General features: G+C 38.2%; 1 protein-coding gene across 18 annotated transcripts in view; it reads left to right on the top strand.

Annotated features, from left to right (window-relative positions):
• The window catches only part of LCORL (ligand dependent nuclear receptor corepressor like), a 178597-nt gene that overhangs the window by 98247 nt on the left and 53092 nt on the right, over window positions 1-27258 (top strand). For 15 of the 18 annotated variants that reach the window (XM_054553772.2, XM_024246454.3, XM_054553763.2 and 12 more), the window contains one exon: window positions 16151-16402. In XM_054553772.2, the coding sequence (XP_054409747.1) occupies window positions 16151-16402 (252 nt within the window). Of the gene's footprint in view, window positions 1-16150; window positions 16403-16767; window positions 21820-27258 lie in introns of those variants that run through there. The other 3 variants (XM_054553771.2, XM_054553774.2, XM_054553773.2) reach the window with 3 other exon arrangements.

The raw sequence follows: 27258 nt of genomic DNA, 5'->3' as shown, positions 1-27258 counted from the left end.
GCAACTGGTCACGTGGTTGTAGCTGGTATTGATTACTACCTTCTACTACCCCTTCTGTATCCCCCTTTCCCTTCAGCAGGCACGTCAGTGGGTTGTGGGTTTTTACCTGATGGAGTGACCTAAGGCTTCATTCCCAAAGGGTCTGGGCCATTTGTAATCCTGCCTGGATTGGGCTTCTGTAGTTTCCCATTGACCTTAATCACAGGGCATGGTAATACTAAGAGATGTCCTAAGGGATCTCCTGTATTCCACACATACTCTTCCTTACCTCCACTGTGGAGTAGTAGACTAATTTCATCTTGAGAGTTTGTCTGGGTCAGTCACCCCAGCCAACACTGTAACTCCCTTCTTAGCCTGTTGGCTGAGAGGTAGGGGGACTCCAAAGTAGCCAGGTGGCAATCTTAACTTCCAGTTTAATGGAATAATTGTGTCTCCTGGTGGCAGCATTCCTCCCTCTGGAACTAACATCTCTAGGCCAGCAGAATGTAATGTTACAGGAACAGGAAGCAAGAATTTTGCTAGTGGATCACTAGGGGTGATGGTGAGTGGTGCCACTTCAACTTCCACCCCTTGACTCCTGGACCCATGAATCCTGGCTATGGGAGAAACAGTACCATATACTGAATGCTGATTCAGAGCATGCACAGCCTTCTGGAGAACTTTGCCCTAGCCCCGCAAAGTATTGTCATCTAATTGGAATTGTAATTGTGACTTCAAAAGGCCATTCCACCATTCTATCAATCCAGCTACTTCATGATGATGGGGAACATGGTAAGACCAGTGAATTCCATGAGCATGAGCCCACTGCTTCACTTCTTTAGCTATAAAGTGAATGCCTTGGTTAGAGGCAATGCTATGTGGAATACCATGATGGTAAATAAGGCATTCCATGAGTCCACGAATGTAGTCTTGGCAGAAGCATTGCGTGCAGGATAGGCAAACCCGTATCTGGAGTAAGTGTCTATTCCAGTGAGGACAAACTGTTGCCCTTTCCATGATGGAAGAGGTCCAATATAATCAACCTTCCACCAAGTAGCTGGCTGATCATCCCAAGGAATGGTGCCATATTGAGGGCTTAGTGTTGGTCCCGGCTTCTGGCAAATTGGGCTCTCAGCAGTGGCCGTAGCCAGGTCAGCCTTGGTGATTGGAAGTCCATGTTGGAAACCCATGTGTAACCTCCATCCCTGCCACCATGGCCACTTTGTTCGTGGGCCCATTGGGCGATGACAGGGGTGGCTGAGGAAAGAGGCTGAGTGGTGTCCACAGAAGAAGTCATCCTATCCACATGATTATTAAAATCCTTCTCTGCTGAGGTCATCCATTGGTGAGCACTCAGATGAGATATAAATATTTTCACAGTTTTTGAGCACTCAGGTCCAGCCACACAACATCTTTCCCAAATTTCTTTGTCACCAATTTCCCAATCATGATTCTTCCAAGTCCATGACCATCTAGCCAAACCATTGGCTACAGCCCATGAATCGGTATATAATCACACATCTGGCCATTTCTCCTTCAAAGAAAAGTGCACAACCAGTTGCACTGCTCGAAGTTCTGCCCACTAGGAAGATTTCCCTTCCTAGACTTGGAAGGGAAAGTCCACACTGCATGGACTTGGAAGAATCATGATTGGGAAATTGGTGACAAAGAAATTCGAGAAAGATGTAGTGCTGCCCTTGTAAATCTCTTTTGCAAAGTATTGGTCAAGAGTATGTCTTCTGGACCCTCCCAGCTGGGATGAGTAGGTCTCAAGTGACTAATTTACTCTAACATCCCAATCTCCCTAAGCCTTTGGATCCCTTCCTCTACATTAAACCAAGGAAGATCAGGCATTTCCATTTCGCTCACAGAGGGCCATCTTTTTTTGGGGGAGGGTGGGACATGGGGATAGAGTCTCACTCTGTCATCGAGGCTGGAGTCCAGTGGCATAATCTTGGCTCACTGCAACCTCCGCCTCCCGGGTTCGAGCGATTCTCCTGTCTCAGCCTCCTAAGTAGCTGGAATTAAAAGCACCTGCCACCACACCCGGCTAATTTTTGTGTTTTTAGTAGAGATGGGATTTCACCATGTTGGCCAGGCTGGTCTTGAACTCCTGACCTCAAATTATCCGCCTGCCTTGGCCTCCCAAAGTGTTGGGATTATAGGCATAAGCCACTGCACCTGGCCTTGAGCCAATATTTAATCCATATTTCAGCGAACCAAGCAAATAAACTATTAGAACCTTTTTTAACTCCCCAAGCTGCAACATTAAATGCAGAATTCCTGCTTAGTGAGCCCAAATCCATAAATTCAGCCTGATCCAACTTTATGTTTCTTCCACCATTATCCCACACCCTTAATATTTTCATTTCCTATGCCTGTTCTCTAGATTTCTCTTATATAAGTTAGAAAACTCAAGCAGTTATTTTGGAGTGTAGCTCACCTCATCATGGATCACACTTTGAACTTCACCTCTAGGGGCCTGCCGGGACTTTAGTTATAGGTCTAGAAGCAAACAGGGGTGTTGGGGTTGGGTCCTGAGGAGAATCGTCACTGTCTTGCCTGGTAGCTGCCTTGAGGGGCCATCACTTTTGCCTCAGGCAGTGCACGATTAATCTCCTCAGACAAAGGTGGAAATGCTGATGGCTGCCCAGGTTGGGGAAGGGATGTGTTGGGGATGTTGACACCACTGGGAGTGGGGAGGCTGTTTCCTCTGACTAAAAAGGCTCATCAGAATTTAGGAGCTCAGTGTTCCCAGCCTCATCAGGTTTCTCCCACAAGTCCCCATTCCAATTTGCAAGGCCCCATTCTTTTACGGTCACTGCCCTCACTTTAACACTAGACACCTTGCGAGGCTGTGTGTGCACCTTTTGTTGCAGGTCAGCCACTCCCATGATAAGAGCTTGTGTCTGATTTTCCACAATTTCAGCTCTTTCTTGACAGGAGATAAAACTCTCACTCAGGGCAGTCTTAGAAGATTGAGACTCAGTATGTTCCTCTTGAGCCGGGAGATAGAATCCCTGAGTTCATAGTTTTCTTTCATCACTTTCTCTAGTGAACTTAGGAGCAACCAACCAACTTCATTATTTTCCTTGGTTCTTTACATATGGTCAAATGTATTATGTATAGAGTCACTAAACTTGCCTCTCACAAGCAGTGAATCAGGAGTATCAAATGCATTTATTTTACCTAACTCTTTAAACAGTTCATGCCGAGGACTATCAGTGTTCTCCATACGGTTAGAAGTAGAGTCCTTAACATTTTTGGGTCTAATCATATTAAGCAGCCAATTCCAGAAACCCCAAAACCAACTTAAAAACTCCATCTTTAAAGTTCTATTCCTCTAGAACCACTCCTGGTACCAAAATCTGTATTAGTCAGGACAGGACTAATAGGATAGATGTATATATGAAAGGGAGTTTATTGAAGAGTATTGACTCACACAATCACAAGTTGAGGTCCCACAATAGGCTGTCTGCAAGCTGCAGATTAAGGAAGCCAGCCTGAGTCCCAAAACCTCAAAAGTAGGGAAGCCAACAGTGCAGCCTTCAGTTTGTGGTCGGAGGCCTGAGAGCCCCTGTCAAACCACTGGTGTAGGTCCAAGAGTCCAAAAGCTGAAGAACTTGGGAGTTTGATGTTCGAGGGCAGGAAACATCCAGCGCGAGAGAAGGATGGAGGCCAGAAGACTTAGCCAGATTAATTTTTCCACATTCCGCTACCTGCTTTTATCCTAGCCTAACTGGCAGCTGATTATATGGTGCCCACCCAGACTGAGGGTGGGTCTACCTCTCCTAGTCCACTGGCTCAAATGTTAATCTCCTTTGCAACACCCTCACAGACACAACCAGGAGCAGTACTTTGCATCCTTCATTCCAGTCAAGTTGAATATTAACCATCACATCCATTGTTGAGACCTACCACTCAGAAGAAAGAATTCCTTTCAAAATATTACAGTTCACTGAAAATGCACTTGATTACCTAAGAGCTCTGATGGAGATATACAAGAATACTAATGTTGTTTTCATGCCCTGTAAACAAGAACGTCTATTCTGTAGCCCATGGATCAAGGAGTAATTTCTACTTTCAAGTTTTATTATAAAAGAAATACATTTTTTAAGGCTATAGCTGCCATGGATAGTGATTCCTCTGATAGATCTGGACAAGGTAAATTGAAAAGCTTCTAGAAAGGATTCACTAAATGCCATTAAGAACATTACTGATTCGATTGGGTGCGGTGGCTCAATGCCTGTAATCTCAGCACTTTGGGAGGCCAAGGGGGGCAGATCACAACGTCAGGAGTTCGAGACCATCCTGGCCAACATGGTGAAACCCTGTCTCTACCAAAATACAAAAAAAATCAACCAGGTGTGGTGGTGTGTGCCTGTAATCCCAGCTACTCGGGAAGCTGAGGCAGGGGAATCGTCTGAACCCAGGAGGTGGAGGTTGCAGTGAGCCGAGATTGCGCCACTGCACTCCAGCCTGGCAACAGAGTGAGACTTTGTCTCAAAAAATAAAAAATAAATTTAAAAAAAAATTACTGATTCATGGGAGGAAGTCAGAATATCAGAATTAACAGAAGAAGTTGATTTGGAAAAAGTTGATTCCAGCCCTCATAGATAACGTTGAGAGCTTCAAGAGGAAGCAACTGCAGATGTTGTAGAAACAGCAAGAGAACTAGAAAGAGAAGTAGAGCCTGAAGATGTGACTGAATTGCTGCAATCTCATGTTTAAACTTTCACAGATGAAGAGTTGCTTTTTATGGATGAGCAGAGAAAGTGCTTTCCTGAGAGGGAATTTACTTCTGGCAAAGATGCTGTGAGCATTGTTGAAATGACACCAAAGGATTTAGAATATTGCATAAACTTAGTTGATAAAGGAGTGGCAGGGTTTGAGAGGATTAACTCCAATTTTGAAAGAAGTTCTGCTTGGGGTAAAATGCCATCAAATAGCATCACATGCTACAGAGGAATGTTTCCTGAAAGCAGAATCAATCAGTGGGCAAATTTCATTGTTGTCTTAATGTAAGAAATTGCCACAGCCACCCCACCCTTCAGCAGCCATCACCCTGATCATTCAGCAGGTGTCAACATTGAGGCAAGGCCCTCCACCAGCAAAAAGATTACCACTTGCTGAAGGTTGAGATGATTGTTAGAAATTTTTAACAATAAAGTATTCTTAAATTAAGGTATTTGGTCAGGAAAAACTCTGTCAATGTCTGCGTTTTTTCCTCTATTTCCATACCACCACAACGCAGAAGAAGACTTCTGTGACCAGAGGCCTGGATGGTTTTCCCCACATACCAAGCAGTGCTTACTACCTGGGTGCCCTCTAATTCAATTGTGATACTATCTACCTGGAGATAGTGTTACATCTCACAGGGTGACTGGCTTCAAGTTGGGGTTCTATGACCCCCTCTTTGGGTTCGATTAATTTGCTGGAATGGCTCATAGAACTCAAGCAAACACTTAACTGGCTTATTCTGAAGGATATTACAGAGGATACCAATGAAGAGATGCACAGGGCAAGGCATGGGGAATGGAGTGTGGAGCTTCCATGCCCTTCCTGGGTGTGCCACCCTCGAGGGCCCTTCACATGTTCAACTATCTGGAACCTCCCGAACCCAGCCCTCTTGGGTTTTTATGGAAGCTTCATGACATCAGCATTCCGTCTTCCAGAGTATAGGGCAAGACCATCTCTAAGGATGGTCTTAAGACCCACAGTTAGAAAGGCAGGGGATTGGAGTCCTACTTTAGGGCAGGTGAAAGGAGGGCAGGAGGGATTCTATTTCCTGGGGCCTGCTCCTGAGATCTAACACACCCAACACAACACCCTAATAAAAGACTGTAACAAGGGCTGTGGAAGTTATGAGCCAAGAAACATGGATGAGAACCAATATGTAGCATTATACCACAGGTATGGGTACTTCTTTAGACATAGTGCTATTACACACTTAATAGACTATAGTGTAAACATAACTTTTATAGGTACTGGGAAAGCAAAAAATTCTTGTGACTGTCTTTATTGCAATACTCACTTTTTTCCAGTCATCTGGAACTGAACCTGCAATATCTAATATGTGTATTACTAATGGATAGGTTTTTTTTATTTGATAGTTTTCATATGCTTTCTCTAGTTTTGATATCAGGATAATATTGACCCTTAGAGTTGGAAGTGTTTCCTCCATTTTATTAAAGAGCTTTTAAGGATTGGGATTAATTTCTCTCTGAATATCTGGTAGAGATTACCATTGAAGCCATCTGTTCCTGGGCCTCTTTGGGGTAAATTTTTGGTTATGAATTCAGTCTCTTTGCTTTTTACACATTTATTCATATTTTCTGTTACTTCTTGAGTCAATTTGGTAGTTTGTGTCCTTCTAGGAATTTGGCCATTTCATCTAGGTTATCTAATTTATTGGTGTACTGTTTTTTATAGTGTTTTCTGATAATCTTTTGTGTTTTTTTAAGATCGATAGTGATATATCTTCTTTCATTTCTGGTTTTAGAAAATAACTCAGGCCTTCTTTAGTTATTTTCTTGGTCTGTCTAGCTAAAGGTTTGTTTAGTCCCTTACTTGTGATGATTTTATTTTACTTTTTTTTCTTGCTGCTTTCAAAATTTACTCTTTGTCTTTGGTTTGATTAGGATGCATCTAAATGTGATCTCTGAGTTTATTCTGCTTGGTATTTGTTGAGCTTCTTAGATGTGTAAATAAATGTTTTCTTCAAATTGGGGGCATTGCCATTTTTATCAAATATTTTTTCTGCTTTTCTCTCTTCTTTCCTTTTGGGAATACCTTTTGCAAATCTTGATACATTTGATTGGTGTCCCACAGGTCTCTGAGGCTCTGTTCACCTACTTGCTTACGTACCCTCCCCATCTTTGTCCTTAGACTGAATGATCTCAATCTGCCTATGTTCAAGTTGGTTGGTTCTTTTTTCTGCCAGGTCAAATCTACCAGTGTATATCTAGTGAATTTTTCATTTTAATTTGTATACTTTTCAACGTCACAATTTCTGTCTGGTTCTTTATTATAACTTTATATAATTGCCTATTTAGTGAAATATTCTCCTCATACTTTAGTTGTTTATACATGGTTTGCTTTCATTCTTTGAACATATTTTAAATGTCTGATTTAAAGTTTTTTTATCTAATAAGTTCAATATCTGGGCTTTCTCAGAGACATTTTCTGTGGACTTTTTCCCCCACGTGTGGTACGTTTTTATGTCTTTGCATTTCCCATAATGTTTAAAAACTAAATATTTAAAATAATACAGTGTGACAACTGGAAATCAGATTATCCTCCACCCCAAGGTTTGTTGTTGCTGTGTCATTGTTGTTATTCTTTGTTTAGTGACTTTTCTAAACTAATTCTGTGAAGATAGTATTCTTTGTATTCTGTGCCCACTGACATCTTCACCTCGTTAGCTTAGTGATCAACTAATGATTGAACAGAGGTTTCCTCATATGTCTACAATCGTAAGACTCTCAGTGTTTGCCATGGGGGCTCCGTGTGTCTTGAGGAGGAAGGATGAGAATAGTGCAATTGTTTGTTTCAGTGATTTTTTGTTTTGTTTTGTTTTGTTTTTGTTACCTTGTAGCTTCAGCGCAAAGGAAGAATAGTGCAATTTAAAATGCCATGATAGCTTGCTGTACTTACTGAGATTCAGTTGATTTTCAGATTCAGCTGATTTTCTTGAATAGACATTCCTTGATGGCTATAAGCTTTTGGTTAATTCCCAGAGTTCTTTTGTTTAATGAAGTTACATTCCCCCTCCCACCCTGCAAAACAGCAACAACAACCCGCAAGAGACCCACAACATTAAGTGTCAAAACTGGAAGACAACCAGTCACCTTTCTGAAGTATATTTTCCTAGCTGTTTTCCTGATTTAATCTTTGCTCAATAATCATTTCTTAATTTTGGCATCATTTGCTTTCTGTATAGACTGAGAATTTTCAAAACAGTCAAAACCTGCTGTCTCTTTGTTTAACAGTCTGTATTAAGCTGTTCTTGCATTGCTATAAAGAAATATCTCAGCCGGCACAGTGGCTCATGCCTGTAATCCCAGCACTTTGGGAGGCCAAGGTGGGCAGATCACCTGAGGTCAGGAGTTCAAGATCAGCCTGGCCAACATGGCAAAACCCCATCTCTACTAAAAATACAAAACTTAGCTGGGCGTGGTGGCAGGCGCCTGTGATCCCAGCTATTCGGGAGGTGGAGGCAGGAGAATCACTTGAACCCAGGAGGCAGAGGTTGCAGTGAGCCAAGATCGTTCCATTGCACTCCAGCCTGGGCGACAGAGTGAGACTCCTTCTCAAAAACAACAAAAAAAAAAACAACTCAGCCTGGCCAACGTGGTGAAACCCCGTCTCTACTAAAAATACAAAAGTTAGCTGGGTGCAGTAGCACATGTCTGTAATCCCAGCTACTCAGGAGGCTGAGGCAGAAGAATCGCTGGAACCCAAGAGGCAGAGGTTGCAATGAGCCGAGATTGTCATTGCACCCCAGCCTGGGTGACAGAGTGAGACTCTGTCTTGAAAAAAGAAAAGAAAAAAAGAAATACCTGAGGCTGAGTAATCTATAAAGAAAAGAGGTTTGGCCAGGCATGGTGGCTCACGCCAGTACTTTGTGAGGCCAAGGCAGGCAGACCACTTAAGGCCAGGAGTTTCAGACTGGCTTGGCCAACATGGCAAAACCCAGCCGCTACTAAAAATACAAAACTTAGCTGGGCTTGGAGGCGCATGCCTGTAATCCCAGCTACTCAGGAGGTGGAGACATGAGAATTGCTTGAACCCAGGAGGTGGAGGTTGCAATGAGCCAAGATCATGCCTCTGCACTCCAGCCTGGGTGACAAGAGGGACACTCTCTCTTAAAAAAAAAAAAAGACGTTTAATTGGCTCATGCTTTTGCAGTCTGTGAGTCTGTGCAAGCATGACACCAATATCTGCTCAGCTCTGGTAAGGACCTCAGGAAGCTTACAATCATGGCAGAAAGCAAAGCAGAAGCCAGCACATCACATGGCAAAAGAAAAAGAGAAAGGAGGTCCCAGACTTTTAAACAACCAGATCTCACGTGGACTGAGGGAGAACTCACTTATCACCAAGGGGATGGGGCTAAGTCATTCGTGAGGGATCCGCCTCATTATTACCAAAACACCAGTGGTTTGATGTAGGTCTTGATGCTTGCTTCACAGAAAGCCAATCACTGAAAGAACAGTTATTGCCAAGGAGGGCTTTAATCAGTTGCTGCAGCCAAGGAGATGGGCACTCAGTCTCAAATCCATCTGCCTGACTAAAACTAAGAGTTTATATAGCAGGGGAGAAATGTAACAGTGTGTAAGAAAACAAGAATTAGGGAAGAGGCAAGGACGCAATCATGGTGAATGAGGGATCCATGATGTGGTGCCATCATCTGGTGAGTTTCAGTTCTTTGATACTTTCTTTGAGAGGCCTGAAGGTTCTTTTCTGAGGAAGGAACTCAGATAAAACAAATACAAGTTTCAAGCTTTTTAAGACCAGAAGGGGCAATTTCTGTTTATCAAAAAGAACAGTCTGTGGGGGCAGTTGGGTTGGTTTCACCATGATCCGATCACCTCCCATAAGACCCCAACTTCAACTTTCAGAATCACATTTTAACATGAGATTTAGAGGGGACAAACATCTAAACCATATCACAGTTCTTCCTTGAGCTTATCTCTTTCTTTTTGCACTTTAATTAGCAAGAAGAAACCAGGGGCCACCTTTCACACTTTGCTTAGATATTTCCCTAGATAGATCATCCAATTCATTGGACACATTTTCTACTTCCCAGGTTACTGAAGATAATAGTGTTGTGAAACTTTCTCCCAATACATAATTCCAGTAATATTTACCTCATTTTTCTAGAAGTTCTTACTCTGCAGCCTTCTTAAAGGCTTTGGCTATTAACAGCTTATTGAAGTTACTTCAGCCTTTCATTAATACTATTCCCAAAGGCCACTTCCTGGTTCAAAAGTGGCACCTACCTTTTCAGTTTTTTATTACAGCAGCATCCCACTAATATGCACCAAAATCTATATTATTTATGACTCTATAACAAATTACTTTCAAAATTCAGTTTCAAACAACAGACATTTATTATTTCATATTTTCTCTGGGGTCAGGAACCTGAGAATTGCTCAGCTAGTTGGTTTTGGCTCACTTGTTCATGAGGCTACAATCAAGGAGTGAGCTGGGTTGTGGTCATAGGAGATTTGATTGCTGTAGAATGTCTTGCAAGTCCGCACATTTGGCTGCTTGCAGGAGGCTTCCGTCTTTCTTCACATGAGCCACCTCATGGGACTGCTCATAGTTATGGCTTTCTCTGGAGTGAGTGATGAGAGAGAGAGAGATGAAGGGATAGATAAATGAAAGGGAGAAGGAGATAGAGGAGGAGGGAAACGGAAGGGGAGAAAGAGAAAATGAGGGGAGAAGGAGGGCAAAAGAGAAAACAACCAAGAGCATCAATGTTCATCAGTGTCCAGTATGAAAACTTCATTCATTTATAACATAATCTCCAAAGTGACAAATAGTTTGACAGTACACTATTGGTTACACAGACCACCCATAATACAACATGGAGGCTAAGAGGGTATTGCACAGCAGTGTTATATCAGGAGGCAGGAATTATTGAGGACCATCTTGAAGCAGCAGCCACACAGGTCTTTTTAAATTAGTTAACTTTGGAAAGTGAAGAAATAAGGCAAAAAATAATTGTTCTTGTCTGATAGGGGGCAGTAAACCCTATTTCCGGGTGGCAACATTCTTCTAGGCAAATATTTACTACTAGCCTGATCCTTGTAAAAATTTGAGTTTACAATTCCTAACCTACATCTAGATCTTCGGTTATTTGCTTTTTTGTAGTTATGACAACTTGTGCAAGTGATTTAAGAGGCTGACTAACCAGTCAGCAGCTGAGAAGCATTCTCTTTGTCTGTCTGTCTGTTTTTCTCCCTCTCTTTTGCCAGGTCCTTTGGTCTCACACATGGACTTATTCCACAATATAGTATAAAGGGACAAAAAGTGAGTGGGTGAATAAAACAGAGTAGCACTGTGTATTGTGCTTTAAACTTTGCTCTAAATTCAGTCCTAAAGTATAGCCCTAGTCACATGATATGGGTCTAATAATGTCTGTCCTTTATGGCAGATATAATGATATTGAATTGATAAAGTGATGATGTTAGTAATACAATTCAGGACAGTTAACTAAAATACCTAAAAGTAAAGCTGGTTTCTCCTTTAAATACATAATGCAAAGCAAGATTAGATTTGAAAAAAGGTGAAGAAGGATGTTCATAGAAGCCTTCAAAGATTTCTAAAGATAATCATCAAGCACTGGTATATCTTTGAAATCCTATGTGCAACATGGATATTTCTTGTTTTGATAATGCACTTTAGTTAGCTAATATAATCTAGTTTGGACCAAAAAAGTATCACATGGGTTTATAAAGTATGTCTTTTATATTTTTCCAGTTATGAAGTTAACAAATATTAGGGGACTTTAAAAAGTTCATGGAAAAATGAAATTCAAAGATAGAAATAAAAAACACAAAGTTTATTTCTCAACATAAGCTCCATCCAATTCAAGACACTTGTAAGCAAGGATACCAGCTGTTTAGTCCATGCTGGAAAGAACTGGGAATTTAACCATGTCAATGCAATTTTTTTACATTATTAACTGAAGAAAAATGGGTGACCTTTAAAGTTTTTTTAAGATTAGGAAACAAAAAAATTAGAAGGCATCAAATGAGGACTGTAAGGTGGATGCTTGATGATTTCCCATCATAACTCTTGCCAAATTGCCCTTGTTTGATAAAGGGAATGAGCAAGAGCATTATTGTGGAGGACTCCCTGGTGAAGCTTTCCTGGGCATTTTTCTGCTCAAGCTTTGGCCGCCTTTCTCAGAACACTCTTATAATAAACAGACATTATTTCTTTGGGCCTCCAGAAAGTCAAATGCAAAATGCCTTGAACATTCCAAAAAACTGTTGCCATAACCTTTGCTCTTAACCAGTCTGCTTTGGCTTTGACTGGACCACTTCCACCTCTTGATAGCCATTGCTTTAATTGTATTTTATCTTCAGGATTATATTGGTAAAGCCATGTTTCATCACCTTTTACAATTCTTTGAAGACATGCTCTGAATCTTGAACCCACTGGTTTAAATTTTTCATTGAAAGCTGTGCTGTTGCCTGCCACTGATCTGGTCGCAATGGTCTTGGCACCCATTGAGTGGAAATCTCAGCTTTAATTTTTGAGTCAGAATTGTGTAAGCTAACATCCGTCAAGATGTCTATGGTGTTGACTATCATTCCTGTTGTTAATCACCAGTTCTCTTCAATTGGGATGCAAAGAAAATGGATTTTTGTCCTCACAAATTGATGCAGATGTTCTGTCACTGAGGGCTTTATCTTCAGCATCATCTCATCCTTTAAAATGAGTTGTCCATTTTTTTTGACCCCTGAACTTTTTATTGACCTCCTCCTCCCCAGAGGGGACCCTGCTTCTGCTGGCTTAATGTTTTAGAACTTTGGTGTCATTGGTCTCAGGCACCACTTTGCCATCCACTATCCGGTGGCTGGTGGTCTTTTGGATGGTTTGCATGGAATTGCTGCTGTCCAGGGCATCACCAAGATTGAAGTCCTCGCCGTCTTCCAGCAGGTGTCGATCTTAGCCTCCAGCTTGACCTTGATGTTTGGCAGGACCTCGTACTCCTGGGCCGGTGCTGCCTCTCTGCCTGGGTCTGTGCCAGCTCCGACTCCAGGTGCAGGAGGAGCCCATTGAGCTACTCCATCTGCAGGGCATAGCAGGCCTCCACCTCCCTCAGGCCATTCTCCAAGCTGGCCTTCAGATTTCTCATCGAGTCCAGGTCCATCTCCAAGGACTGGACTGTAAGTCTCAGCTCCATGAGCACCATCTCAGCAGCTCCAATTCCGGCAGACTGTGTGGTGATCACTGTGGTGCTTTCCTTAATCTGCTGAGACCAGTAACCTGTCTAACTCCTGTCGGTTCTTCTGAGCCAGCTCGTCGTATTGGGCTCAGATGTCTGCCATGATCTTGGCAAGGTCCTGAGATTTGGTGGCATCTACCTCTGCAGTCACTCTAGAGCTGGCAATCTGGACTTGTAGGCCTTTTACTTCCTCTTCATGGTTCTTCATGAAGAGCAGCTCCTCTTTGAGAGCCTCGATCTGTGTCTCCAGCTGCAGCCAAGTGACATTGGTTTCATCAGTGACCTTGCAGGAGCCCATAATGTTGCTCTCCACAGACTGGCGCACAGCCAGCTTTGTCTCATACTTGACTCTAAAGTCATCAGCAGCAAGACGGGCATTGTCGATCTGCAGAACGATGCGGGCATTGTCCACAGTATTTGTGAAAATCTGAGCCCTCACGTCCTTGATGGTCTTGAAGTAATGGCTCCAGTCTCTGACCTGGAGTCCCATCTTCTCCAGGTGCCCCCAGATTTTGGTCTCTAGCTTCTAGTTCTTGGTCTCCAGGCTCCTCACTCTGTCCAGGTAGGAGGCCAAGCTGTCATTCAGGCTTTGCATGGTCTGGCCATTCAGACTTTGCATGGTCTCCTCCTCGTTCTGGATGCCTCCCTTTCCTGCCAAACCCCCCCCAGCCATCCCCACGGCCAGGTCCCCGAACCTCAAGCTGCCCTGGAAGCTGGTGGAGCAGGACACGGAGATCAGAGAACCAGAGCTCCCGGCACCTGCATAGACGCCAGCCACGCTGCTGACCAGCCAGGCACCGTAGCTGGGCGCTTGGACGGAGTCCAGGAAACAGTAGCTGGTGGAGAAGGTGGAGCAAGTGGTGAAGCTCATGCTGTCCAGGGAGGAGAGTGAGAGGACAGGACTCAGACTTTGCCAACGACCAAGTTATCCATTTTTAAACTGCTGATTTCTTTAGGCCATTATCCTCATAAGCTTTTTCAAAATTACCAGTGATTTTACCATTCTTCCACCCAAGCTTTACCGTGTAGTTAATATTTGTTCTTGCTTCAATTTTAGCAGAACTCATGTTGCTCTGATACTGGATGTTTTCAAACTGATGTCGTATCCTTCTTAGTGCCTCAAACTAGATGCTGTTTACACATGTTATAACAAGTTAGTAGTTTATTTTGGTGCAAAAAATTTTTGAAATCTATGCATAGGTTTTTTATAATATGTGTTTTCCATGGACTTTGAAGACCCCTCGTATTTTTACTTATTTGCCATTTGGTGATTTAAATAAAATATAAGTGCTCAGCCTGCATCTTTTTTTTTTTTTTTGTCGTATTATTTCTACTAACAGCTAACATTTACTGGACTATTAATATGCCAAGTACAGAGTTAAGTATTTTATCTACAATCTCATATAATCCTTACAGCATCCAGTGAGCAAGCCCCATAAATAGTATCCCAGGTTCTATTATTACTTCTGTCTTAATGAATGTAGAAACTGAGGCATGGAGAGAATATGTAATTAGCCTAAGTTCATAAAGATGACTAAGATCCCAAACTATAGCTAGGTCGTTTACGCCACTGCCCCAAAACGAATAATGTCCCTCTTTCCTATCAGGTTCTAAACAAACAATGGAAGTGAAGGCTAAAATTGTATTTTTCTTATAGGCCCATAATTTCCTCTTTCAGATGTTTTTCAGAATTCAAAATTATTTGTTTTGAAACAGGTAATACAGTGTTTTGTAATATCTCCAACAAGTCTGAGATAGCACCCTGTGATCAAATGTATTGACAGTTATGCAGGACCAGCTTATATCAGCTTAAGTCATGTTTTGCTACCAAATGTGACAATAGCTGCGGTGAGAGTGGGTTTGTTGCCTCTCCTCACCTCCAAATAGTATAGTTTGAAAGCTTCTTGTATTTTAGAGCCATGGACCAATTAATGATAGATGCTGGTTGGAAGACGTCTCTTTAAGTCTTTTAGACAAGTATTTTAACTAATACTGAAACACAAAACTAGGGAGACTTACCACTTCAGTCTCTGACAGCCATGGATCAGAGAAGGCCTATTCACATAACACGGATCTACCTGAGTAAGGGTTTAGACATTTAAGGAGTAGAGAACTAGTATCTCTACAAGTAGGCCCATTTCTAAGAGGAAAAAGTATATCCCTACTCAAAAAACAAGTGTCTCTAGTCATCTTTCCCAATTTACCAATCACCTTACATCTAAAGGGGCAGAGTAAATAAAGGGAATGGAGCCAGACCAGAAATGTGTGTATAAAAGCCAACACCCCAATACTAAATCTCTGTATCACTATTGTACACTGTGTATATAAGTGATCTGTTCTTATCCCACACTTCTTACTATAAAATCATTCAGTTGTTTTACCAACTATATAAGTTTCAGACAGAGTTGTATTATTACTGTTGAACTTTATTATAGTTGTACTTGATCAAAATGTTTTGGTTAAAACTCTCAATGATATTCTCATTTTACAGAATTATCTTAGGATATCCATGCTGAAATATTTAGAAGTAAATTGTCATTATTCTGCAGTTTCAGTGGTTCTACAAATAAAAATAAAGTAAAAAGAAAGCTAATTTGGCAGACTAGTAACAGTTCTTGAATATTAGTGGAAGCTATGTCATTGTACTATTCTTTCATTTTTTATTATCAAAATTTTTCTATATAAAAAATCGAGGAAAGAAAATCCTTGATGATGAAATTCAGGATATATATGAAATGCACATTTTATAGAATTGAAGAATTTAATGGATACAGAATTATAAGAATTTAGACGTTTTCCTAGTTAATGCATGCACATTGTATATTAGGATAAAAATTGGTTACTTATACAATTTATGTTCACATACTGAGTGTTTTAATATCTAGTAAAATATCTGAATGAATATTAAAACTCTTGAGAATAAGTTGTTCTGCTTCTATGTCTACTTCTTTATCTGTATTTTAGTTTGGGACCAGAAAATGTTTAATTGTAAGAAATAATTAAATATGCCACATTTTTGGTTGATGTATTATTATAAAGCTGATTAAATCTACATAGCTTTTATTGCTAATTCCCAGAAAACATTGGCAGTTATGGACTGATGCTAAAAGACTTCTGAAGTTATTAATTTGTAATAAAAATAAATTTAAATGTTGGTGATTTGCATTTCTTTTTTTAAAATGATTATTATATTTATTTCTTCCCTAGATCTTCCTCAGAACTGTGATCCTAACATTCCCCTAGTTGCTCAGGAATTAATGAAAAAGATGATACGCCAATTTGCGATTGAGTACATTTCAAAAAGTGGTAAAACTCAAGAGAATAGAAATGGTTCAATTGGACCAAGTATAGTATGTAAAAGTATCCAAATGAATCAAGCAGAAAACTCCCTTCAGGAAGAGCAGGAAGGCCCCTTAGACCTCACTGTGAATCGAATGCAAGAACAAAATACTCAGCAAGGTAAGATTTTTTGTGTGCATGTAATATATAATTTGATGTTTTATATCGTTAAATGTATATTTATAACTTTTTATATTCATAGGGAAATTTATTTTGGATGTAATATGACTTTTAATTTGCTTATGTAATATGTGCTGGAGAGAAGTACCTATTTACAGCTTTTGTACTTGCATCTTTGTTTATAAAAGAGAAAATCTGAGTTGCTCTCAACTCCTTTTGCAATAAAGTGTATCCTAATAAACAGCTTAAAAATAAAGCATATAAACAAAGGATATAAATAAAGAGATGTTTATAAGAAATAATTATTTTTATAGTGGACAGCTGAAAACAGTAAGCACTTGCTTGTTCATTTTTTTTGTATTTAGGTGAGAAAAAAATAGATTATTTATCTTCCAGTTGTTTATAATGTAACTTGGAACAGAGGAAATGGAATATCTGTGACAAATATAATGTTATCATGTAACTAACTATATGGAGAAACATTTGTCATAAGGAACCTGAATGATGAAGACCATGTTGGACTTATAGAGTTTAATTAAAAGAGAACCGTAACTTCACAGAGGAAAAGCAAGAAGAAGAGCCTTTTAAGTGTGTGCGAAGGACTTAAGTGTTTATCAGAACAAAGGACAATTTAGGTAGCTTTTGTTAATATGGACTAGGAATAGTATTGTCAGTCTTTGAAGCCATAAGAAAAAAGTCATCATTAAATTTGATTCCAGAAGGCAGTGAGTGATGTTAGTTTGGGGCTGTTAAGAAGAATATACTAGTTAGGCCAGGCGCGCTGGCTCACGCCTGTAATCCCAGCACTTTGGGAGGCCAAGGCGGGTGGATCACCTGAGGTCGGGAGTTCAAGACCAGCCTGACCAACATGGAGAAACCCCGTCTCTACTAAAAATACAAAATTAGCCGGGCATTGTGGCACATGCCTGTAATACCAGCTACTCGAGAGGCTGAGGCGGGAGAGTTGCTTGGATCCAGGAGGCAGAGGTTCCAGTAAGCCGAGATCATACCATTGCACTCCAGCCTGGGCAACAAGAGCAAAACTCTGTCTCTTAAAAAAAAAGAATATACTAGTTAGTGTTTGAAGATACAGTCTTTTCAGTGTGTAAATCAGATTAAAATTTAGAGGGGCTGAAATATGGGAATAATTTTTCCTTTTTTGTTCCCTAATACTAGGTTGCAAGTATTTATGTGACAATATCTGACAAATTTTAAGATAATAGCTTATAAGATAGAGAAAGAAATGTCAAAAGATAACTATGATATCACATGGGTGTCCAACCTTTTGGCTTCCCTGGGCTACATTGGAAGAAGTGTTGTGTTGGGCCACACATAAAATACTCTAACACAGACTACAGCTGATGAGCTTTAAAAAGCCGGTGGGGGGGTTCCCTGTGTTATTTTTATGATATCTGCCACCACAGATAAGTAAAAAAAAATCCTCTCAATCAGAGGGTTGGACACCTGTGAAGGCTTAAGGAAAAAAATATCAGTACATAGAATTTTGGAACTCGGGAAAATAGAGGATTTTTAGAATTTTTTTTATTTGCTTTTCCATGCCTTATATTCCCTTATATCTCCTCTCCTTTTGGGGATTTCTGAAGAGACTAGAACATAGGCTTTGGTATGTGACAGACTAGTGGTTGAAATCCCAGCTCTGCTGCTTACTTAAGTTACTTGAACAAGTAATGTTACCTGTCAGACTTTTAATTTCTTCAATTGTAATTTGGCCATAATAATAATGGACCCATTGGAACAATGTGAGAATTAAATATTTAGTAACAAACTCATGAACGATTCTCAAATACTACTCTCACCGTACTCTCTACCTCCCATTCCTTATCACCACAGAAGGAGCCTTAGAAGTAACGTGATAGTGATCTATAAATACTTGTATGGCTGTTACAGGAACATAGGACTGAGTTTTCTGTGAATGGTCCAATGAGTTGGGTTAGCATCACTAGCTAGAGGTTAGAGGGAAACAGATTCCAGGTCTAGATAAGAAAGAATATTTCTAAGGAAATTGCTAAGGAAAGAAGGAATGATTCCCTGATTGCCTCATCATTGGAGGTATTGAAAAGCATCAGATGAGTGGTTAGAATAGATGGCATTTTGGCCGGGCATGGTGGCTCACACCTGTAATCCCAGCACTTTGGGAGGCCGAGGTGGGTGGATCACGAGGTCAAGAGATCGACATCCTGGCCAACATGGTGAAACCCCGTCTCTACTAAAAATACAAAAATTAGCTGGGCGTGGTGGCACATGCCTGTAGTCCCAGCTATTCGGGAGGCTGAGGCAGGAGAATCGCTTGAACCCGGGAGGCAGAGGTGGCAGTGAGCCAAGATCACGCCACTGCACTCCAGCCTGGCAACAGAGCAAGACTCTGTCTCAAAAAAAAAAAAAGGCATTTTAAAAGTAAATTTCCAGTCCTTAGATCTTTGATTCTGTGAAGCTAGGTGGCAAGACAGATCCATGTATATGTAGAACACAAGTCATGTAATTATTTAAATTATTGTAGTAGTCTAAACAAAATGCAAAAATACGTGAAAATCCTGAGATTGGAAAGAGTAGTGATAGTGGATATAAATCTATAACTAGTCTTCTTGATAATTTTAAGTTTTTGGATGACTTCTTGTCATATGTGATTCTAGTCTTCTTGAGGATAGAAATTATTTAGTTTAATGTGGTTTGAGGTATAGAGGGCGAGGGGAAGAGTGATGGTAGATGAAGCTAAAGAAGTAAGTAGGGACCAAATTTTGACTTTTCTTGGGGTCATAGAAAGCTACCAGACTGAGAGTAACAAGATCAGATTTTCTTTTATGAAACCATTCTGCCATGGTATGGATTGGTAGTTTCTTAAAATTTGTCTACTTGCACACCAAACAAGGAAAAATGAAGCACATACCCTTTGATGCATTTGTGTGTACATATGGATGTGTGTATATGTACCCACTAACACAGTATGTGTACTAATCTTTCTATAAATATTTTAGGATTTAAATAAAGATGTTATAAACAATTTTTAAATGTCTCGCTAATCATGATGACTTCACTGCCAGTATCTTATTGAATGATAATATACTTTAGAAGAGTTTCATTAACAGTGATAGAAAGTATAAACCCGTATTTCCATAGCTTCCTTAAGAATTTAACCTTTTTTTGGCCTGATTTCACTGTTTTTACTTCATAGTATAGTCAATGAAGAGCTCATACTAGTGGTAGCAGTGTCAATTATGCCTTTTTATATGTTGCTATTTGCTAGTGCTTACATTTTTCATATTGTTCTCACTCTGTAATTTTTTAACAATACTCATTTAAACCAGTTATTTATTTGGTGAGTTATTTTATTCAAATTAGATGACAATCCATAAATCCAATAGATAATCTATCCATAAATGATGTAGGTACATTTAAGGATAGTATAAAGCATAAGTTTATGAAATTCTCCATGCCAAATGGTTTTATAGGTAACTTTATATATACTCTTAAAGCAACAGATAATTCCTATTTTGTGCTTTCCTTTTTTTCTACTGTTTCAAAGAGTAGAAAAAAGAAGAAATGTTGGTGTAATCTTGATACCAAAACCAGACAAAGATAGCAAAAGAAAGAAATATTTCAACTTACAAACCTAGATGCAAAAATCCTTAATAAATATTAGCAAATTCAGTAAAGTGAGGTATAAGAACGTAATAAATAATGACTAAGGAGGCATGGATGATTAAGCATTTGAAAACTTTTCTTAATTTTCTAAATTAAAAATTATATCGTAATAGATACAAAAAAATTATTCTACAAAAGCTGACATATTTATGATAAAAAGGGCTTACCAAACAAAGAATAATAGATGGGCACTTCCACTACCAAAGACATTATAACCTAAAGATTTAAAATAAAAGATAACACAAAAAATGCACACTATCATCAGTTTTAAACATTTGATGAGAGGTCCTTACTCAGCCACCCAATCAGAAAATCTAGTTTTAAAAAAGTTACATTTGCAATAGCTGCAACAACAGGAAAAACAGTGAAATGCCTAAGAATGAAATGGATAAACTATATCAGGTCTTATGGAGAATATTATAAAAATATATTGAAGGAAGTAAAAGAACACCAGCAAAATGAATGATTATACTTTAAATGAATGTGAGGACTGATGCTTACAGATTCAATGTTATTCCAGGCAGAATTCTGACAGGATTTATTGTTAAATGTGGCTTGCTGATCCTAAAATTTGCAAGCAAGACTTAAAGAGCCAAGAATAACCACGTCAAGGTGGTAAATAAAGTCTTGCTAAACGTAGCAGCATTTATTAAGTGCAGTAATTAAAACAGGGTGCTATTGGCCAGGATAAAAATAAGTAGGACAGATCAGTAAGCCCAGAAGCTCCCAAACATTAGTGGAATCTTAGTGCAAGACAGAAATGTCATTATAAATCACGGGGAAAGATACCGTATTCATCAATAGTTCCAGGGCAATTGATTACCCAAAATGGGGTTAAGGGGCGGATCCCTACCTTACACCACTCATAAAAGTAGTTCTAGTTGGATTTAAAAGCTAAATGTGAAAAGCAAAACTAAAAGAGAGGAAATTATAGGATAATATCTTAATTCAAAATAGGGAAGAAGTTCTTAAAATGCAAGAATCACAGTCCATACAACAATTTTGTATATTTGACTATACTCAAATCTAAAACTTAAGTATAAAGTCACTGAAGAAAGTGAAATGTCAAGCCTCATCTGTAACTGATGTATCTAGCAAGCATTCAGCTAACAAAACTACAGCCTGTGAGACAGACAACTGATAAGAAAAACAGGCAAAGACAAGTCTCAGAAGAAGATATTGGAATAGGCAAATAAGCACAGAAAAAGATACTTATAAGAATATCTTGCCTAGCCTCCTTCCCTATATAGGATTCTTTTATTGTATTATAAGAGATGGTAATTCGGCCTCTGAGTGAATAAGTATTTACCGAAAATCTTTGACAACTCTAATAGTTAAGCTCATATCTATGAAGAATATACTCATTGTTTTATATTTTTTCATCTGCAACAGCGTTTTACTTTACTGTAAATACTTGTAAAAATTATTATGTCTCCAAAACTTCCCGTTTCCATGATAACCTTTAGGGTTTTCTTCCGTCTTGTTTTGTTTTTCTTTCTGCAACAATATGAGAAACTCTAGTCCTTTGACATAGTAATGCTGTAAATGTTAGTTGAAACTATTAGGTTTCTTCAAATGTCTGTTTACTATACAAATCTTTTCAACTTCCTTAATTGTTCTTCATAAGTCAGTTTCCATCTTCCTCATTGTCATTGCCTTCTCTTTCACAAACTCTACACTCACTTAAAATATGATTACCCTGAGGAAAACATGCCTTTTTTCCTCTCCATTGTACTTTCTATCCAGGCATTTCAAATATTTGAGGATATTTCTTTGGGCATTTTAAATTATTTAGATTTGTATAAACACTCTGAGCCTCAGAAACTGGTAGAAAGGTGAGGCAGGCATTGCCCATACCCAGGATTCTTTTTTGTCCTGGTACATTGAGTTAAGAAACAGATATAAATAACATTAGTGTGTCAAGTATGTATTTTTTAAATATCAGTTTTAATCTAGGGCCAGAGTAAAAACTCCTAAATTCCAATGTACAAGAAGAAATTTGCAACTTAGAGACCTTTATCATTACTGTAACAATTATGAAGCATAGGCAATCCTATACAGAACAAGATCAGATTGGGCAGAGATGGAATACTTCATTAACTTTGTTAATGCAGTTTTCTACCATAAAATCCAATGAGTATTCTGGTAGAACTTTCATTATAGTAAACCTCTCAATGCATTGTAATTGTTTGCATGTTTATCTGCCTTTGGGAGCAGGAAACTTGTCTTATTTCACTTTTGTGTCTCCACTGCTTGGTATGGTACACAGTATATTGGATTTATTTATTAAATTAAAAATCTTCACCATCCTCAAATGCCACAGATAACTAAAATGAAGGTTGAGACTTGACCATTGCATTTAGGGTGTTTCTGCAGTGAAATTTTCCATTTTAAACATTTTGGTTGGAAAATATTCTGAAATATACTTTTTAATACTTTTTAAAATGCCATGTGGAACATTGTGTCATGATAATGGACATTAACTATTGTACCACCATGTAATGATTTGAAAATTTTAGGATTATTTTCTCTTAATTAGCAAGAGATGAGTAAGTTTTTTTTTAATTACTTCAAAATGTTATCAGTAGGGTAAACTTTGGAATCCATAACTTCTAGTTTAAATTTCTTTTTAACAAATTATGTATAGGACTAATACTAAGTAGGCTTCAAGTGACTATTTGAGAGACTATATTGAATAAAATATATGAATTTCAGCCGCATATTTAGTTGTCATTAAGTATCCTTTGTTGCTGCTGCCACCACCACTGTTGTGCTTTCTTGGCTGTGATTAAGGTAGGTGTTACTATGTGTAAGAGAGTCACGTATAGTTTTATGATGTTATGTATGCTTAATTATGTGGTTTATAAATTAAGTTTTGTAATTCTGTTTGGAAATCACCAGTTTTTAAAGTTCAGTTCAAAAAAATTTCTATGTCCACTAATGAAATTGTCTATTTTGTTTTTCTATGCCGAGCTTTTGTTTTCTGTGGCTAAAAACGTGGAAGAAAATGTTATATTCCATGCTTGGGAAGATGCCATGTTTTAGTCAACCTGAAAAATAAAACATATGTCTAGATGGTTCTGTGTCCCTTCTAATCTAACCTCCTCTGACTGCAGGGATAGAAGAAACAGGTGATACTTTAAAATTCCAGATCTAGGCCTACGCTCTCTTGCTGAAAACTCTTTAATGGCTTCATATTGCCCTTTAGATAACGTCTAAAATCCTAAACTCTAGGAACCAGCCCCTCCCCACCTATCCAGCCACATCTTGTGTCTCTCTTTCTTTAGTCTTCATGTTGGCTTTTTCTCATTTTCTTAAATATGTCATACACTCTCAGAACCTCAGAACATTACAAAAAAGCTACCTTCTACCCCCAACCAGTTTTTTTTGTAAATACATAGTACTTTTTTTTCCAGGTCTCCTTTTAAACATTACTTTCTTAGGAAAACCTCCTCCACACCTCCCATATTGGATGTACACAAACACACACGTTGATATTCTTATTCTTACTCGTATTTAGTTTGGGGTTCTTACAGTATTTTTATATAATATCCTATATTGTTTTGTAGCATTTGTTACCCCTGTAATTATTTGTTTCAACCATCTTATCTGCTGTTTATTTGTCTTGTTATGCTTTTTTTTCCTCCTTATTTTCTTTTGGATTGGGTTTCCTCACTTTTCTTTCTTTGCTTACTTTGAAGTTATATACTCTACTGCTATTAAGTTTGTAGTTACCTTAGAAGGTTTTAAAGGTATAGTTAATATAAGAAATTTAGAGTCACCTGCCCTGACACTTACAGCTATATTCAGTGCTGTGTTTCCCTTCTTGTGACATCACAACTTAAACGCAGCCATTTGTTTTATATCATCAATTTTTGTTGAGAATTACATACATGATTATCATCTCTTTTGCTTATCATTTCTTCTTATATTTCACATGTTCTTCTGGGATCAGACATTCCTTAAATAAGGGTTTGTTGGTAGTAAACTCTCAGGGTTTTTTTTTTTTTTTTTTTTTTTCATTTTCTTTTTCATTCTTAAAAGATGTTTTCTCTAGGTACATAATTATCTGTTTGGTACGATTGTTGTGACTGCCAACTAATAGTCTTTTCTTTATAGGTAACTTTACACACTACTTTTGGGCTCTCTCTCGCTCTCTCTCCCTGTTTTGTTTATGGTATTCCGCAGGTTGTCTTGGATATGTTTGGAAGCAGATTTCTTTTTTTTTTTCTTCATATAAGCCACAGAATATATTTAATTCAGATTAAACATGAAACTAGAATAATGTTCTGTCTTTATCAAGTAGCAGTTACATTTTTTTTTTTAAAAAAAGAACAATACATTTCTGTCTACATTCTGGCAATCCAACAAGGCAGCATGGGCCACAAGCAGTTTGATGAGGTGACAGGGGAAGCAGATTTCCTTTCTTTATTCTACTTAAGAGTTGTATGTTTCCTAAAACTAAGGAGAAATCTCATCAATTGTGGACATTTTTCAGCCATTATCTGTTCAAATATATTTTTACTCTCACTTTTATTTCCTGTCAAAATCCATTGAGACATATTTTGGATCTTCTTATTTTATCCTCCCTACCTCTTCCTTTTCACATTTTCCATCTCGTTGTTTCTGTGTAATATCATGATTAGTTTATTCAGAAATATTTCCCAATTTACTAATTCTCTTTCAAGCTATTTTAATCACGATTTAACCTGTGTCTTGAGTTTCTAATTTGTCATTATACTTTTCATTTCCAGAAGTTAATTGTTACTTTTTCCAAATATGCCTGTCAGCATGCCCGTAATTTTACAAAAGAATCACTAAGCAAGATATCAAAAGTGACTGAGAGGGTTATTTTAGATAAGATCGTTCAGGAAGACCTCCATAAAGAAGTGAGTTTGAGCTGAGACTTGAATAATGAGAGGAAGTCCTCCATATGAAGATCTAAGGTCGGGGCATTTAAGTCAGAAGAAATATCAAATATAAGTACAAAATATCAAAACTCAGGGCAGGAATGTATCAGATATATTTGAGGAACTGTATGGAAATTGTCTCAGTCAGGTGAAAACCAAGAGATTGTTCAAAGCTTTTTTAATAAGGTGAGATTATAGGATGTGAAGAAATAAAATTGTTACAGTATATATAAGCTGGATTTTTCTTTTTTTCTGTTTTGTAAAGAATGTCATTTTTTTTAAAAAGTGCACTTTTTAAATTCAGAAGTTCCATAAATGCTACTATCTAAAATGTCACTTGACTAACTTAATTATTAGGTATATAAAGCAAAAAGAAAAAGAAAAAAGAAATTAATGTCCTCTGTTGCCATTCAGTTTTTTACAAAAATTTGTTATATGGGTTAAGTATTCCTTATCTGAAATGCTTGGGACCAGAAGTGTTTCAGATTTTGGATTTTTATCTTATTTTGGAATATTTGCATGTACATAGTAAGATATCTTGTGGATAGGGCCCAAGGCTAAACGGAAAATTCATTTGTTTCATATACACCTTATACAAGCAGTCTGAAAGTAATTTTATATCATATTTTAAATAATTTTGTGCATGAAGCAGTTTGTGTTAAGTACTCATATGATATAAAGTTGGTCACCAACCCTGTGGGTTTCCAAGTGTCAATTCTCGGTTTTTTCTTTTCCCTTGTAATTTCTCCAAGTATTCTCTCCCCAAAGAGATAACTTTTGTACCTACTTTATAACCTTGAAGTTATCAATATGCCAAAATTGGGTTCTTATGCCCAGTTGTAATAAAGCTGATATTTTGTATTTAATCTTCCTCTTGGTTTTCTGTTACATTAAGAACAAAATTTACATTTCTTTTAATGACTTAGTTCTGCCAAGATTTTGTTCCTGCCTACCACTCTGGACTTGTTCCGTTTCCTTCTCTTCTGGCCTAGGTGTAAGTCACACTGTCTACGTCTGACACTTGCCAAGCCCACTCTACTTCAGGGCCTTCATCATTGCTGATCCCTTTGCCTGGGTTACTCTGCCTTCACATATTCTTGTTTTTTTTTGGCTTGCCCCCTGTTCATCATTTCTGTCTTAGCTAGAGTATCCCCTTAACAATAAGAAAATGATAAATTCCAAATTTCAATATATAAACAAAAGAAACTTCTTCATGACACAGAAGAAAGCAGTATTAGAAAAATCAAAAGACAGTGGCAGTCTGTGAAAAAATATTTGCACCTTATAAAATAAAAAATGAATGATTCTAATCTATTAAGAGTTTCAAAAAATTGAAATGTAAAATATCAACAACCTGATAGAAAAATGAGCATAATTATACTGTCAGTTCATAGAAGAAATTTGAAAAGCCCTTAAACATAGGAAAATACTCTCAACCATACTCATGTGATTCACACCTGTCACACTGATAAGAATACAAGTTTAGCTATATACCCTGTTTGTCAAAGCTGTTAAGCAACAGACATTTTCATGCATTACCATGGAAATACAAACTGGTGCAGTCCTTATGGAGAAATTGACAGTATCTGTTACATTTTATAAGCGTTTGTCCTTTGACCTAGCAATCCCATTTCAGGGAATCAAGCCTTTAATTACACCTGCACAAATATGGAATGATATGCATTCAGGGTGATTCACTGGGACATTATTTGTAATAGCAGGACATTGGAAATAATCCAAATATCCATCAGTAGTGTCTTGGTTAGTTAAATTATTTATATCCACACAATGGAAGGCAAACATCAAAAAAAAAAAAAAAAGGTGAGAATGATCTCTTGATAGTGAATTTCCAGGTTTTCTTGTTAGGTAATAAAAAGCAAGATGCAGAAATACATACATTACATGCTCTCTTTTGTGTAGAAAAGCAGGGAAGATAAGCCAAAAACTAACAACAATGAATGTGGTTACCAAGAAGGGGATGAAGTAAATGAGGCAGATGAAACAGGGATGGAAGTGCTCTCAACAGATCTTGTTATTGAGTTTTATGTAAATATTCTGTATATTCCAAAGGGTAAACATTTTTTTAAAGTAGAGCAATCCCAAAAACTTGAAGTAGAATATAACAAATAAACCTGGCTGGGTCAAATTAGTAACATAATGTTAGTAACATAACACTGAGAAAAGAATTATATCAAGTGATTTTACCCAGCATTTTGACTATACATTCTTAGTGAAATACATTCCAAGGGCAATAGAATATATTCTAAGGGCAAAAAAATACTTTAA

The sequence above is a fragment of the Pongo abelii genome, chromosome 3 (genome assembly GCF_028885655.2).
Source record: "Pongo abelii isolate AG06213 chromosome 3, NHGRI_mPonAbe1-v2.0_pri, whole genome shotgun sequence".
Lineage (NCBI taxonomy): Eukaryota > Metazoa > Chordata > Mammalia > Primates > Hominidae > Pongo > Pongo abelii.
Note: the sequence above shows the minus strand (reverse complement) of the source record. Positions and strands in the feature narration are given on the sequence as shown.